The following is a 16,878-nucleotide window of genomic DNA, read 5'->3' as shown; positions in this document are numbered from 1 at the left end:
TGGCGAGTGTGGTGACGAACCGGCGGAGGTCGGAGTACTTTCGGCTGTACCGAGGAACGAGGCAGGGGTGCCCCCTGTCCCCCTGTTGTTCGCATTGGCGATCGAACCATTGGCCATGTCATTGAGGGAGTCTAATAAATGGAGGGGGGTGGTCCGAGGGGGAGAAGAGCATCGGGTGTCGCTATATGCGGATGAACTGCTGCTGTACGTGGCGGACCCAATGGAGGGGATGGTGGAGGTCATGCAGACTCTGAGGGAGTTTGGGGAGTTCTCGGGCTATAAGCTCAATGTAGGGAAGAGTGAGCTTTTTGTATTACAGGCAGGGGACCAAGAAAGAGGGATTGGGGACCTACCGTTGAGGAGGGCGATGGGGAGTTTTCGGTATCTGGGGATCCAGATAGCCAGGAGTTGGGGGGCCCTATACAAATTGAATCTGACGAGGTTGGTGGACCAAATGGAGGTGGACTTCAAAAGATGGGACATGTTGCCGCTTTCGTTGGCGGGTAGAGTGCATTCGGTCAAAATGGTGGTCCTTCCGAGGTGTTTGACTGTGTTTCAGTGCCTTCCCATCGTGATCACCAAGGGCTTTTTCAAGAGAGTAGGTAGGAGTATTATGGGGTTTGTGTGGGCGAATAAGACCCCAAGGGTAAGGAGAGGGTTCCTGGAACGCAGTAGGAACCGAGGAGGGCTGGCGCTGCCAAACCTAGGGAGCTACTACTGGGTAGCAAATGTGGCGATGATCCGCAAGTGGGTTATGGAGGGAGAGGGGGCGGCATGGAAGAGGATGGAGATGGTGTCCTGTAAAGGAACGAGCTTGGCGACGTTGGTGACGGCACCGCTGCCGTTCTCGCCATCAAAGTATACCACGAGCCTGGTGGTGGCCTCGGTGTGGTCCCCGATCAGGGGTAACCACCGGTTTGTCCCGGGGAAGATGGACGGGGGGTTCCAGGGCTGGCATCGGGCGGGGATTAAAAGAATGGGGGACCTGTTCATTGACGGGACATTTGCGAGCCTAGGGGCACTGGAGGAGAAGTCTGAGTTACCCCCGGGAAATGCATTTAGATATATGCAGGTGAGGGCTTTTGTGAGGCGACAGGTCAGGGAATTCCCGTTGCTCCCGGCACAAGAAATTCAAGACAGGGTGATCTCGGGTGTATGGGTCGGGGAGGGCAAGGTTTCGGCAATACACCAAGAGATGAAAGAAGAGGGGGAAGCCCTAGCAGAAGAGTTGAAGGGTAAATGGGAGGAGGAGCTGGGGGAGGCGATCGAGGAAGGTTTTTGGGCTGATGCCCTGGGTAGGGTTAATTCCTCCTCCTCATGTGCCAGGCTCAGCCTGATACAATTTAAGGTGGTTCACAGAGCGCACTTGACGGGGGCGAGGTTGAGTAGGTTCTTTGGGGTAGAGGACAGATGTGGAAGGTGTTCAGGGAGTCCGGCGAACCATGTCCACATGTTTTGGTCATGCCCGGCACTGGAGGGGTTCTGGAGAGGAGTGGCGGGAGCAATATCTCAGGTGGTGAAAGTCCGGGTCAAGTCAAGCTGGGGGCTAGCAATATTCGGAGCAGTGGATGAGCCGGGACTGCAGGAGGCGAAAGAGGCTGGAATTCTGGCCTTTGCGTCCCTAGTAGCCCGGCGAAGGATCTTGCTATTGTGGAAGGAGGCAAAGCCCCCTAGCCTGGAGGCCTGGATAAACGACATGGCTGGGTTCATAAAGCTGGAGAGGATTAAGTTTGCCTTGAGAGGGTCTGCGCAGGGGTTCTACAGGCGGTGGCAACTGTTCCTAGACTACCTCGCGGAGCGTTAGAGGAAGGTCGGTCAGCAGCAGCAGCAACCCTGGGGGGGGGGGAACGAGAGATTGTTTCAGGGGATGGATGAGCGGGAGATAACATGGAGGGTGGGGGAAACTGGCACGTGCGGGCGAGAGCCAGTGTATAAAGCTATGTAAATATACCATTTTGCCATGTATAATATCTTGCTCAGTGCGATTTTGTGTTATTTTGTTACGGGGGGGGGGGGGGGGGGGTTATTGTTTGTAAGGGGAAAAAATTGTGTTGTTAAAAAATCTTAATAAAATATATTTTTAAAAAAAATGTAACATGTCAACCACCCTGGTTGATCCTTCCCAATTATACTGGAGCCCCAAAAGGAAGTCTATGCTTTAAGAATCATAAAACATATGGGACCCATTCAGTAGGCACGAGTCAGTGTGATCAGACCTTGAATTGGCAACCCCCTATGTCCCACCTTACAGCTAAAGGGCTATTCATCTTTGATTAGTCAGGAGTTGAAAATCAAACTAGTGGAGGCTCCTGGGAAGGGGATCGATTAGACTAATGATGACTGATAGTAAAAGAAACCTGACCGCATATAACGGCACGTATTTTATCTGTGGCCATGTCAGAAAATTGGGAAGGCTCCTGCTACTTGGAATACATAGTCACTTATGTGCATCACATTCAGCAATTGCAGGACCATCCCCATCATAGGACGACACAAAGTATTATGACATGGGCACAAATGCTGGGAATAATGATACCACCATTAGGAATAGCCACTAATGTATACGAACTACGCAAACTACGAGACATCCTTGAGCAGGCAGCTAATGACACTGCAGAAGCTGTTAACCAGATAGAAACTGAGATGGGTGCTATACGAGTGGTTGCCCTGCTGAATAGAATGGCTCTCGATTTCTTGTTAGCTGAAAAGGGAGGTACTTGTGCCCTGATTGCAAGTGACTGTTGCACGTACATCCCTGATAACTCAGAAAAAATTGATAATCTGGTGGATCACATTTGTAGAGAGGTGACAAGATTAAATGAAAATAATGGATGGGACTTTGGCTTTGGGTGGTTAGGATCGTCAGGACAGAGGATTATGTTCTGGATTATAATCGCCATTGTAATCTTGTTTGTCGTATGGTTACTGTTTTAATGTTGCGAAATATATTTTTATTGTACTAACACGGGAGAACAGCCCTCGCCACCTTGCCTCCTTGCTACCAGGCTCATAACATGCAGGGAACTGTCAAACGTCCGTTCCCCTTACATTATAATCCAGCCTTCTCTACTGAGGCACGATCATTTACTAAAAGGTATTGATCAAAAGATCAACAAGGAGGGAATTGTGGAAGGGAAATTAACATAAACCAACCTAGAAGCATGCTGGGAAATGCTTGACTACAGTTCAACACTGCTCTTGGACTAAAATAAGTAGATCAGGTAACATAAACAAAATACTGCTTAATATTCTGGTCTCGGCCTTATTATGAAAACACATTGTCCTCCGAAAGATAACAAAATGTGTACTCGAGTTGTTTTTAGCCAAGGGCAAGAACATACGTACTATGTATTTCATCTTACCTACTTTCCAAGGTCTATCTAATATAAACATGCCTGTTTACTTCAAGCTGTTATATCAGACTACAAAAATATGCATTCTTCAATCGAATCTCAGAGTGCAGTGCACTGGCTTTGCAGCTAGAACACTCTCTCTCCGCAAATATATTTGTGTAAATAAATTTCCTTAAATTGAACCTCGAGGAATTTGTCTTTATTATGATTTCCACGACAAAAGGAGTGTGCCAGGGTACTACTCTGCCCTATCTCCAATCACCGGGGGAGCTCTAATGGCCTCCAAGATCCTCAGAGTTGCCGCTTGTGGAGACCAGGACTAATTGGCACTCGGGTGAGGCCTTGTCGGAGCAGCGGGTGACTCCCGAGAGCCGGGAGAATGCGGCCTCAACTAGGCTGTGTATATTTAAGTGAGTCTAATGGCTCATTTAAATATTATCTGGATCATGCCCAGAGTGGGCGTGATCCAGATTGCGCTGGGCATCGCTGGGAGTCGGATGACGCGCCTGAGGCTGTGTGACCGGCGCCTCTCCCACGATGCACCCAGTGTGCCAGATTGGCCGAGGGTGCAACATGGTGTTATAATCGTGCCCCTCACGTCAGGTCTTCACTATATGTCTATCTGTTCCCTCTTTCTTGTATGTAGTAAGTCAGTATATTACAACTGAATAAAGGTAAATACAAAGACATGAGTGAGGAACTGGGCAGAGTTGATTGGAAGGGGAGCCTGGCAGGGAAGACAGTGAAACAGCAATGGCAGAGATATTTGGGGGTTATTCGGGAGGCACAGCAGAAATTCATCTCAAGGTGGAGGAAACATGCTAAGGGGTGGACAAGGCATCCATGGCTGACAAAGGAAGTCATGGACAGCATAAGAGCAAAATAAAAAACATACAAGGTGGCGAGGATTAGTGGAAAGCCAGAGGAATCGGAAGCCTTTCAAAGCGAGCAGAGGACAACTAAAAAAACATTAAGACGGTAGAAGGTGAAATCTGAGTGTAAGCTCGCTAGTAATATCAAAGAAGTTAGCATGGGTGCTGCCTTTGTAGCAATTTTTAGTTCTTGGAACGATGAGGTGCTTAAGTGCTTCACACTAATTGTGCTAACTTAAGTGGGATTCAAGCTGTGTGCTGCTTTTCATTGTTACATTTGCGGTGGATATTCTTTTGGATTCAGTGTCACTGACCACGTTTGTGGGCAGACCTCATATTCCTATGAACCAGAGTATCTTTACTTGCCCAATATTTACCTACATACACCAGGGACCCTTGGGTCAGACAGCGCTTATGATACAGACTCACAACTTCTTTTCTTTTTTTAAAATAAATTTAGTGTACCCAATTCATTTTTTCCAATTAAGGGGCAATTTAACATGACCAATCCACCTACCTTTGGGTTGTGGGGGTGAAAACCACGCAAACACGGGGAGAATGTGCAAACTCCACACGGACAGTGTCCCAGAGCCGGGATCGAACCTGGGACCTCAGCGCCGTGAGGCAGCAATGCTAACCACTGTGCCACCGTGCTGCCTCCCAACTTCTTTTCTGTAACCAGTTAATTCCCAAACTTCTGCTGACTTCAGACGCACACCAGCAGCAAGCGGCCTCTCATTTCGCACCATTATCTTATGGTGGTTCTCTGTATGTAGCATTTATTCCAAGAACAATTCCAGACACTTACTAATTTCGAGTTGCCGCTGAATTCGTCCTTTGCAACGCTCCCTGTAATCAGTCTGTGTGCCATTGTACTCGGACATCACTTCTACAAATTTACGGGACAGTGTGGAATGCTGTAAGCAAAAGGAAAAAGGGTTTGAATTGGGGATGTGCAATAAAAATACAGTTGAAGCAGCCACAATGCCATATCTTGTTCTATATCCTATTATCCCAGCTGGGAAGAATACCAATACCCTTATGTGTCACTGAAATACTGCCCCAGAAAACTGTTTCTCCACCCCCACCCCCCACTTTTATTTGTGCAATTTCCAGTTTTGGAACATGTAATTAACATGAGACATTTTTTTTTTCTAAAAAGTTAACTAAAAATACACCCTTTATACTTGAATGCTTCTCTCACGAGTAACGGATACTCTCTGTCTGTACCTCAGGATATTACGAAAATGTTTAAAAGCAAACAAGAGGCTTCAAATGTAGTTTCGTTGCCATTGATTATTTCAGTCAGAACTGGAGGCAGCAAACTTGGAAATAGAATGACCCTTTTTGATCCAGCCCCCATTTCTGAAGTGAGCTCCCTCTGACACAATCATTCTTTTTACCACACCGACTTTTTGAGTCACTGCAACCCATCCAGTGAATGGTGAATGCCCCATTGTATTTCTGACCTGAGCATTGTAGATGCTGGGGTGGGGGGGTTCATATGGTGAGCCACACTCAGTGTACCCAAACCCCCCCCTAGCTCTGATGTTGATATACCCGGTCTGGTTAAGCTAGTGGGTCATTGATAATCCTAAGATTTTGACGACATCTACCTGGCAACGGTTGTGTATTTTTGAACACCAGGGAGGGTCCGTTGGGAATTTGTCTTGTTCGTGATGGCACTGCCAGACCCAAAATATTATCCATCACTTCTTAGCCCAAGCCCGGATGTTGTCAAGCCTTGCTGTGGGCTGACATAGCATGTTTTTCATTATTGAAAGAGGTGTGAATGTAGTTGAACATAGGAATAGTCGATGGACAGCTCCATTCATATGACTGAGGGAAGGAATAGAAAATGTTAGGGCTGAAGATGTGTTGGTGCTGTTTTTTCTATTAATATTGGGAGTATGTAATAATGAAGAATATCCATTATTTCATGCTTATCCTCAGCTTGGGACCCAGGCACATCTGCTAACATTCCAACCTCTTCCTTTCTTTCTATCATGACATGGTAATATTCCTCGGCCTCCTTTCAACTACCATGCTCTAAGAGAGGGCATTTGCGACCATGTGTATTGGTCCATTATGCTTGGTAAAGTATCGCAGTAGTTCGCCATTGCCGTCTACAGTATGATGTGGAGATGCCGGCGTTGGACTGGGATAGGCACAGTAATAAGTCTTACAACACCAGGTTAAAGTCCAACAGGTTTATTTGGAATCACAAGCTTTCTGAGCGTAGCATCAGGTGAGTGAAGAGGTAGGTTTACACAGTGTGGTAACCCAGTATATGCCATCGGGCATTTTAGTAGGATTTACAGCTCGATAATCAACCTTTTCGGCCACCTTATGAAGCAGTGGTAATACTAATTCTGATAAATGCAAAAATTGTAACATAGCGTGACATTGCTGACTGTTCTGCAGCACGACGTGGAGGACGCAACTCAGGAGGTGCTCGGACAGTCTATTTACAAATGCTGCGAATGAAAGTGTTTCGATGGTCCTGGGAAAACAAATATTTATCCAACAGTCTTCCAAAACCTTTTATATGTAAATCTCAAGGGTACAGAATATAAGCACTGAATAAAGAACAATGAAACCATTGAGAGCGGACAACAGTACTGAGCGCTACAAACAAATAACAAAACAGCGGGGAGGAATCCATGGCACTGGAGGTCACTGAAAGAACGAGATGGTACAGTAGGACCAAAAGTACTGGAAGTTTACACCGCAAGGTTTCAGAACAGAGATTAAACGTTCCTCTGGTCAGAATTAACTTTACAGGCCCAAAAAAGGGATCAGGAGGGAGAGCACAAAGAGAATAGTAAGAGGCAGAATGATGCAAAGAGGAAGAAAAAGGTGACAGCAGAGCAGGAATCTGATTGTGAAGGTGGGAAAAAGTTGGTTTCTCCCAAAGGAGGAAGATGCACGACGGGCATGAAGTAAAATGCTTCTGAAAGAAATTCACCAGAAGAAAAGAACAGAAGCCAAGAAAGAAACAAAGTTCCACCCTAGTATCCTTTTAAACAAATTAAGCACTGTTTTACACTGGCCACTCTGATTAATGATTCTTCTTAAGCCTGTTTCCTTTCCACCATTTGTCATTCAAGACCATTTCCTGTTGCCTGGTTTAATATTTATAACTAGCCTCTCAAAAATAGGAAGCCACCATTTCAGTTAAAGGAAGACGCTCAATAGCTTATCTCACAACTACCAGTGAATCTATTTGTGTTCTGCCCCATCCTTCTGGTAATCCCTGCTCTCTCTCTCCACTTAACCTGCAAGATGTTCAAATCACTCATTGGGATATTGCAATATTCTAAAGCCCTCAATGCTCCCCATCCACTTACTCACATTGTGTTGCTGGCCTATAGGAGTTACCAATTAATAATTTGCGTCCGGGTTGCTCGTTTGATCAATATTTCAGCATTATCCCCTTCTGCTGCTGTACCCATTCTTTCCATTGATACCAAACCATTAAAATGCTATCCCACCTCATTAGTAGTGCTTTCTCTGTCAAAGATTTCACACCCTGTGAACCCCAAACATCACTGTTAGCCATGTATCTGAGGCGCCAACAAATGACATTTCCATTAATTCTAGATTCCTCTAATCACACCAGTTTTCCATGACACTGATTGTGTTTTAATAAGATAATAATAATATTTTTATTGTCGCAAGTAGGCTTACATTAACACTGCAATGAAGTTACTATGAAAAGCCTCTAGTCGCCACATTCCGGTGCCTGTTCGGGTACACAGAGGGAGCATTCAGAATTCTCAGCTGGTACGGGAATTGAACCCGCGCTGCTGGCCTCGTTTTGCATCACAAACCAGCTGTCTAGCCCACTGAGCTAAACCAGCCCCATATTGGAGGCTTTCCTATCAATGTTTCTCTATTTGTTGATCTTTCTGCTATAGTTGTCACTGGCTTGAGAGTGGTTTCACAGGTCGGCGCAACATCGAGGGCCGAAGGGCCTGTACTGCGCTGTAATTGTCTCTCTTTCTGGTATGTCTTGCTTATCCTCACGAACTTCATGGTTTGAAATCTTCTCCAATGCTCTCTTTAGTCTCTGCTCTTGTGACACATAAGTTAAGTATGACCACACAATCTGCAGATCTTTGCCCGGCTAGGAAATCACACCTATTCTAGAAAGTACAAATTTTCCTTTTTGTCTTTCCAACCACAGTCCCTCCCCAACTCTAGTGCATAGCTCCTGAAGTAATCGTCAAAGTCTTCGCACTTTATTGAGAAACCTCACCCCTCAGATGTCCTGAGAAAGACATTTTAAAAAATTTTCCTAGGTCACTTGTTCTCACATAACAAATACGTGTGTGGGTTGCCCTCCGGCCCAGGCTAATGTAGCTTTTATTTTGTGACACAGCTATCCTATGCCATATTTATTTCACCACCCCCCTCAAACCCAGCCCCCAACTAAACAATATGGACCTGAAACTAACTCAGTTGAGTTTTCACACTCAATGCTTAATTACACCCAATTTGGAAGTTCACACAGCAGAGGTTTTGATTGCCCTAATTGTTCTCTAATAACCTTGTGGTTGCGAAGTTGCAAGAGGCTCTCCTTTGGGCAGTTCTCATTGAGGAAACAGTGTAGCGTGGAACAGATCATTAACAGCCATTACCTGTGCTTTTGGCTCGCACCATCTAATGATGACTGATGTGTGATACATGACTGCTTCAATGGAGTGTTCATTCCAATATCTTTGACAATTCAACCTAAAACTGATGAGAGTGAAGTGGTTAACATGGAATCTCTTGGAGGGATTAAACCAGTGCTTCTGACAAAGTGAACAGAAGTGGGCAGTGCCAGTGATTGTTCCCATTTCCACAGCGCAGGCAGCTTTTCAAAGGAATCAAGATACCCCCATAAGGTGAGCTGAGGACTCGGTGAGATACAATGCCTAGGACCTTTGCAGGCGGCTGCCCTTTGAGGTGCAGCTGAAGTAGTGCCAGCCCAATGGGGCGTTCGGAGGGCACTCAGGAAACAGCCAAATCAGCTTCATAGGTGGTATGGTACAGTCAATTGCAGCAGCTGAAAGAAGTAGTAGAAGAGGTTCCTTAAATAAGGAGAGTGTTCAACTCTGCATTTGACTGAGGGGGCCCTGGAAAGCTGATCGGCAGGAAGCTTGCAACAGTCCTGGAAAGTTAAGGCTGTCCAATAACAACACGAGGACAGGGACCTGTCGTCCAAAATCAGTGAATGGGGCACTGAGTATCGATCAGGAGGGCTGAGAAAACGGAGAGGAAACTGCCCGAGAATCAGAAAGAATGATCTGAACAAGGAGAAGTGTGACAGTGGGGCTGAAGCCAAAAGTAGAATGACAGGAGGACAGTGTGCAAAGCTGAAACAAAAGATGTTGTTAGAACTGAATGATGCTAAAGTGGCGCAAGAAGTTCTCAAGCAAACGCCTTCCTGCTCACAGAACTAAGATGGAGTGTGACAGAAACAGTTACAGTCTCAACAGACCCCTTTGGCAGCTGATGTAGTTAGGAATTGCGAGGCTATCTCGCTGCACCTATCCATATTTACAGAAAGATCATCAATGATGACAATGGAACCTGCCTCAGTAAAATTAAAAAGAAAAGCCATCCAGTCAATCGCAGAGATGGCATACTGCGTCATCCCGAACTTCGCTAATATAAATTCACATTTATAGTATAAACCTCAGTGTGCCCTACTATTGAGAAAATCCAACTATTCTCTGAGAATTAATTTGGTGTCATGGAGCAATTATTTTTCAGACATCATACTGGTTAATGGTTTGTGAATACATGAGGCCACGGGAGGCTGAAAACCTGCCCTAATTTTCAGAATACAACATTAACAACTTCAAAGTTGCAGTCCGGTTGCTTGAAGAGTAGAGAATATAGCATCAAATTCTGTTGCTATGAGAGACGTCCACTTTTAGCCTCATACTTGCGTATTTGAGCATCGATTCCCCTAACCTGAAATATCTTGGTACTAATGCACCTTTGACCAATTAGCTGTCTTGAATTATAACTCACGCAGGCATGAAAACTCAAGGCATACAAGTCGCACAATGTTGCTCATAGAAGCCTGGTCTCCAGTGCTAAGATAATGAACAATTCACGACATTGACGGATCTTCTTGCTCAGAAGGTAAATTCTAGCTAACCCCCCAGCGTTTAGCCTTCTAGGTCTGTGGGAAGCTTTGTCTTGCAGTTTTTAAAAAAACGTGAAAACCAGACTACTCCTGTTTCGGATATTAGCTCTCTGCGCTCATCACTCTCGCACAGGGTCCAAGACCCAGGAGCACAGAAAACGGAACTTCTCAACACAATGGAGATGTCAAATTGCAGAAGCACACTAACAAGTCCATGGAATCCCTACAGTGCTGAAGCAGGCCATTCGACCCATCGAGTCTGCACCAACCCTCCGAAAGAACACTCTACACAGGTCCACTCCCCCGCTCACACCACCCTATCCCCATAACATAACCTGCACATCCCTGGACACTAAGGGGCAATTTAGCATGGCCAATCCACCTAACCTGCACATCTTTGGATTGTGGGAAGAAACCAGCGCACCCAGAGGAAATCCACACAGACATGGGGAGAACGTGCAAACTCCACACAGACAGTCACCCAAGGTTGGAGTCGAAGCTGGGTCCCTGGCGCTGTGAGGCAGCCATGCTAACCACTGTGCCACCGTGCTGCCTAAAGTAGTTGGATATAAATTCTTTCGAAATCATCACTGTGGTTAAATGGTCAACGATCCTAAAACATGAAGTTTCCACTCATTCATGACACAATCAAGCCAGTCATTTTGTGAATCTTGATGATGCCATGCTAGCTGCTATCCTGCTCAAATCAGGCAAGGTGAGATGAAAATAGGGCTCTAAGGTTTGCCATCCCAACTTCTTTTTCCCTCCCACCCGTCTGGAAACCTAAATGTCAAAGTGAAATTCCAGATCCACGACTCTGTACAGCTCCAAAAAAACTGCGGAGCTAATGCTAAAAATTTTCATTTCATCCATTCCATCATTTAACATGTTTCTCTCAATTTTTGCAGCGACAGTGAGTGTTTAATCGCGATTTGATGTGGAGTCTCTCAACTATTGTCAGCCAGTTCAGCTGCTGCATTATTACTTAGTGACTGCACAGATCCGCATTGTGTGTGTTGCAACCTGCAGCTTTGACGTCTGCTATGACTGTGCACAGCACTGAGGACCCAGTGCGCTGAAATAAGACCATCTGTCACTGAAGGACAGTGCAGCCATGAGAATGACAAAATAATTACCAGGGAAATACTGATTTATGTAGGACAACGGCACTGTGAATTTATCACCAATCTTTGCAACATAATAGACAAATCTAGCAACATAAATCTCTTACAACAGTCTCCAACCCAACACAATATGTGCTAATGTGTTCTTGAAAGTGATAGCATTGCAATGGTGCCAAAGGGTCAGGTAGTGACCTTTCACTTCCCAAGAGCGGGTTGTACACACTTGCATATCACCTCTCGGTAAGGTCACACACTGACCTTTCACCTCCAGTATTGAATTGAAGTTGAAAGGAAAATATTCTCCATTCTGTTGGTAAAGATGGGACAATTCAAATCAAATCGACCAAAAAGCATGCTGGAAAATAGAAATAAGAACATAAACCGTTGAAAACCAGTCATCGGGTCAGGAAGCATCAACATTTCAGAAGTGGGATCCTTCTTACGAACAGAGGGGGCCATATATAACATGTTGACCTATATTCTCCACAAATGCGACCTGTCGCAAATGTTTCCAGAACACTGGTTATGGATTAAACTCAACTTGGTGCTGGAATAGCAGTTTCATTCATCTCAGTTATTCTTGTGTTTGAGTGTAAATGTCACACTGATGCAGGGCAAAATGCTTTCCAGCTGTTCAGGGATTTATTCTTTCCCTAGTCCATACTGTATATGACACGGGAGTATTTGAGCACTCAATGTAGACACTGCTTTGCCTATTATGTAACTCACGTAGTCTCTGACCTATGAGTGTTTGATGTACCTAATTCTACCTGTGCTGGGAACATGTGTACAATCCTAATCATGACCAAAGTCAAATTTAACCCTTTCATAGAATTTACAGTGCAGGAGGCCATTCGGCCCATTGTGTCTGCACCAGCCCTTGGAAAGAGCACCCTACTTAAGCCCATGCCTCCACCCTATCCCCATATCCCAGTAACCACACCTAGCCTTTTGGACACTAAAGGGCAATTTAGCATGGCCAATCCACCTAACCTGCACGTTTTTGGACTGCGAGAGGAAACCAGAGCTCCCAGAGGAAAACCTCGCAGATACGGGTGAGAACGTACAAACTCCACACGGTCATCTGAGGCGAGAATTGAACCCGGGACCCTGGAGCTGTGAGGCAGCAGTGCTTACCACTGTGTCACCCTGCCACCCATGGAGTTCATGCAGATTTCACGCCCTTTCCAAAATGGCACTTGGACCTCGGATCCGGATGTCTCGCACTCATTTCCAGCAGATCCTATTTTTGTTGGCGGTGGAAAGGAGATGGTATGTGAATCTCACATAGGAAAATCTCGAACCCAGCAGTGTTGAGTTCAAACAGGCACTATTTCTGCAGGAGGGTTTTGTAAAAGGCAGGTGTGTTCTGTGTAACTGTCAAACTGTCAGGTTAGTTAAATCATTGGCTCTTTAAATTTTGAGAAAACTGTGCCTGAGTTAAAAAAAGCCAGTGCTTGCAGTTTCAACAGGCATTTGTTCATTTAACCTTAGGGCTATCATGATATTATTAATACTTGACTATTTCTACAACCTATCATTTTGACGTTGGGGGGCTGTAATTTTACAGTTTGATTCACAGCTCTTTGATGTGAGGCTATGTGTACAAATGTTTCCTTTGATGAGGGATTGAACACTTGAGGGGATTTAAATGTATTGAATAGACTTTTATCAATTAACATTTTTTTAATATTGTGAAGCCTGTAGTAGATATTTAGAACTTGATTTTGTTTCATCTCAGCTTGGCTTCTGTGGTCTGTCCATGGTGGATACTCGGCAACTTGGCATGGAGGGTGCAAATACAAAGAGTGGTGGGTTGGAGCCATGTGTTGACATGAGTTGGCATACGGATAAAAGGAGCCATGGGGTCAGTGTGGGAATAGGTTGGCTTGGGGGCATGAGGTACCATTGGGGGTGAATGGGTGGGGCATGGGTTGGCTGGGGCGTGGATGGAGTTGTGAGGGCGAGACGGCCGAATATGTAGCCAACGGACTGGGAAAAGGTTCCAAAGCGTCACTCTTAACCAGGTCACCTTGGCACTTGGAAGCCAAGTGGCTACTTCCAAATTGTTCCCAAGGGTAGCGGGCCCTACTCTAGCATGCTCCTGCCCTCTCCCCACTGCCCCACCCGCCCCCCCCCCACCCCCAACCTGCCCCCATCCTGCGTGAAAATCCCGATATTCAGGGCATTTTTTCCGGAGGGGAAATTTTCTAGACCCTGCACACTGCCTCAGGAGCGAAACTCCCAGCTTAAATGTCTGAGAAAATGTAGAACACGCTCACTTATTACTTCCTCTCGACAAAGCACCATGGGTTTTTACAAACGGACAATGCTGGATTTTGTAGTTATTCAATTTTTCTAAGTATTAAAAATGATCACTTCATTAATATAACTGAATCTCACATTCTCCTAATTTTAATTCTTTCCAGCCCAGTGTGGTTTTTTTTGCAAATTAGACAGAATGATTTTCAGCTTCAGGCACAGTAAGATGGACAGGTCTGTGACATCATAGAACTTATAGCGCAGAAGGAGGCCATTCAGCCCATCGAGTCTGCACCGGCTCTTGGAAAGAGCACCCTACCCAAGGTCAACACCGCCACCCTATCCCCATAGCCCAGTAACCACACTCAACACTAAGGGCAATTTTGGACACTAAGGGCAATTTATCATGGGCAATCCACCTAACCCGCACATCTTTGGACTGTGGGAGGAAACCGGAGCACCCGGAGGAAACCCACGCACACACGGGGAGGATGTGCAGACTCCGCACAGACAGTGACCCAAGCCAGAATCGAACCTGGGACCCTGGAGCTGTGAAGCAATTGTGCTATCCACAAGGCTGCCCCTAATGTGTGAGAGGGTGCAGAAAGGGATGTGTACCAAGGAGAAAGCCACACATTATCCACAACCTAATGCATTGCAAGCTTTGTCTAATTAACAGAAATAAACACTAGACTGGGGAGTAATACAAATGGCGAAGTTTTCCAGCCACCCCTAACCACCCACGGCGTATTTCCCGGCGGTAGGGGTGGCCTACCATTGACCGGTGTCGTGTTCATCTGCTACCGCCGATGTCTATGGGGTTTTGCATGCCCTGCACCCTCTGTGGCTGGATAATGTGCAGCTTGGGGGGGGGGGGGGGGGCCTCCATCAGTGGGATGTCAGATTTAGGAGGGGTGTGAGCTTTACTTTTATAGATAGCAAGTGATAACAAACATTACTTGGATACGCTAAATATCTGCAATTAGTGTTCTCGCACTACACAATTGCAGGCTCGGTGTAGCAAACAAAGCTGCCAATGTTGACCATTGTTGGCAATCTTTCTTTCGGTTCTCCACTCTGAAAGTTCCATCTACTTTCACTGCTTCATCTGATTAGCAAGCCGTTTGAAGACTGTTACTGAAAAACGTGGTACCCTCAGAGAAACCAGGTGGGTTTGGAACATCACGGTGAACCTTCCTGAGTGAAATAACTCGCGTGGACTTTCAACAATGAAAAAAAACAGATCAATGTTAAAATGGTGCAAAGGAATTTCACACACATGCGTTGGCCAGTGCGCCACTAACAGATATTAAACGCCTAAGTATCCATGCACCGTTCAATTCTCTCTGTCACCTCTGTGATTAATTCACTGTTTGCCTGCTCAATGATAAGTTAGTGCCTCTCAGAGGTCATAATGACTATGCAAGGGTGTGAAATGGGCAATCAATCAGGATTACAGCATGTCATTGCTAAGGAGACAAAGGCTATGCACACAGAAATGAAGCCTAGATCAACTGGAACTGAATGTTCACGAAGATTCCCCAGCATCAGTCGAATCTTTTATCCTAACTGGCTTGGCCAAAGGGCAATGGTACAATTTTAAGAGGGTGCAGAAACAGTGGACCGAGTTCACCAATCTCACCTGTGGCGGCATTGGTGCCGGTAGGAGAGGAGAATCCAACGGGAACTGGAATGTTGAAAACCCGCCGGCTTAACATCACACCCCACTTCTCCCAATGGCGGGATAATGCCGGCCCGGTCTTCCCATTGGCTGGTGGCGCGAGCTCCATTTTGCATCTCATGAATGTGAATTAAAACAGCTGGCACATCAGCATCCCAATCTTGAGTCAGGCCAACGTGAAGCTACAAAGCTGTAAACCTCGATTGAAGAGTGGTGTGCACAAGGCAATCCTCAGATTGCAAGAGACTTTGAATCAAGTGCTACATCTTTCCGCCTTTGTGCTCTGCTGCTTCTGATACACCGTTCAGCACTTTGCCGGGGCAGACTGGATCTCGCCCTCCATCTCTATGCTGGTTTAGCACAGAGCTAAATCGTTGGCTCTGAAAGCAGACCAAGGCAGGCGAGCAGCACGGTTCAATTCCCGTACCGGCCTCCCCGAACAGGCGCCGGAATGTGGCGACTAGGGGCTTTTCACAGTAACTTCATTTGAAGCCTACTTGTGACAATAAGCGATTTTCATTCTATGCCAAGCTGGTCTTCATGGACAGCGCGTGCTGCTGGACCCATGGACCCTCCTATGTCACCATCCCGCCTGGGGCTGGGGAGTACAGTGGTCTCCATCCCCCTGGTGTCGCACACCAGTGTCTATATGGACAGCACTGTGCTGTGGGTCTCATGCAACCACCGCAATAAAGGTTCAAAGTTTGATCAGGGGTGCAGTGTGAGGTGAGGACCTGAGGGGGGATGGGCGCAATGTGGAAGGAGGGCTGTCCAAAGACTGGGGAAAAAGATTGAGGGTTCACAATGACAGGCAGAGGGAGCAAGGAAGTGGATGAAGGAGATAAACAATGGACGAAGAGTGGAAATTGAAGAGAGGGAAGCTGGACCCTTACAAGGTTGCATGAGGAGCTCCCAAACAAGGGGATCAAAGCGATAGCACATGGTTTGCTGAAAGGGGATGCACGAAGAATCCGGATGCAGTGTAGAGGTTCAAGTGGGGCATGGATGTGTTGCAGGTGAAGGGCTTGTTGGGAAGGTGGCTGAGTCAAGGAACAGACTTCTTCTCGAGGCTGCTGGCCTTTTCTCTCTGGGCTGCTGACATCCTGCATGGCCTGGCAAAGACAGGTGGGTTGGACTCATATTTAAATATGGCGACCGGACCTTCGAACCCGCCACCTGACGGGTGCCAGGTGACTTGGAGGGGAACTTACCTGTGCATAATTAATGAGGTTCCAAGTGTGGGATCCTGGCAGGAATGGCACCACTGTAACCATTAGCCACCGCGCCTAGTCTCAAAATGGGAGCATTCTGCCCAGAGACAGGAAGCCTGTGTACAAATATTTGAAGGTGATAGGTCAGTTTGAGAAGACTGTTAAAAAAGCAGAAGTGATTCTTGGCTTTGTTAACTGAGGAACAGAGTACAAAAGCAAGGCAGTTACGC

At 46.2% G+C, this 16,878-nt stretch overlaps 1 protein-coding gene across 3 annotated transcripts in view; it reads right to left on the bottom strand.

Moving 5' to 3' along the window:
* LOC140386757 (syntaxin-1A) overlaps window positions 1-16,878 on the bottom strand; it is a 428,170-nt gene that overhangs the window by 149,542 nt on the left and 261,750 nt on the right. For all 3 annotated transcript variants that reach the window (XM_072469428.1, XM_072469430.1, XM_072469429.1), the window contains exon 6: window positions 5,034-5,142. In XM_072469428.1, the coding sequence (XP_072325529.1) occupies window positions 5,034-5,142 (109 nt within the window). The remainder of the gene's footprint in view (window positions 1-5,033; window positions 5,143-16,878) is intronic.

This window comes from Scyliorhinus torazame, chromosome 12 (assembly GCF_047496885.1).
Source record: "Scyliorhinus torazame isolate Kashiwa2021f chromosome 12, sScyTor2.1, whole genome shotgun sequence".
NCBI classification, from domain to species: Eukaryota; Metazoa; Chordata; class Chondrichthyes; order Carcharhiniformes; family Scyliorhinidae; genus Scyliorhinus; species Scyliorhinus torazame.
The sequence above is the reverse complement of the archived record's forward strand: the minus strand, read 5'-3'. Positions and strand labels throughout refer to the sequence as shown.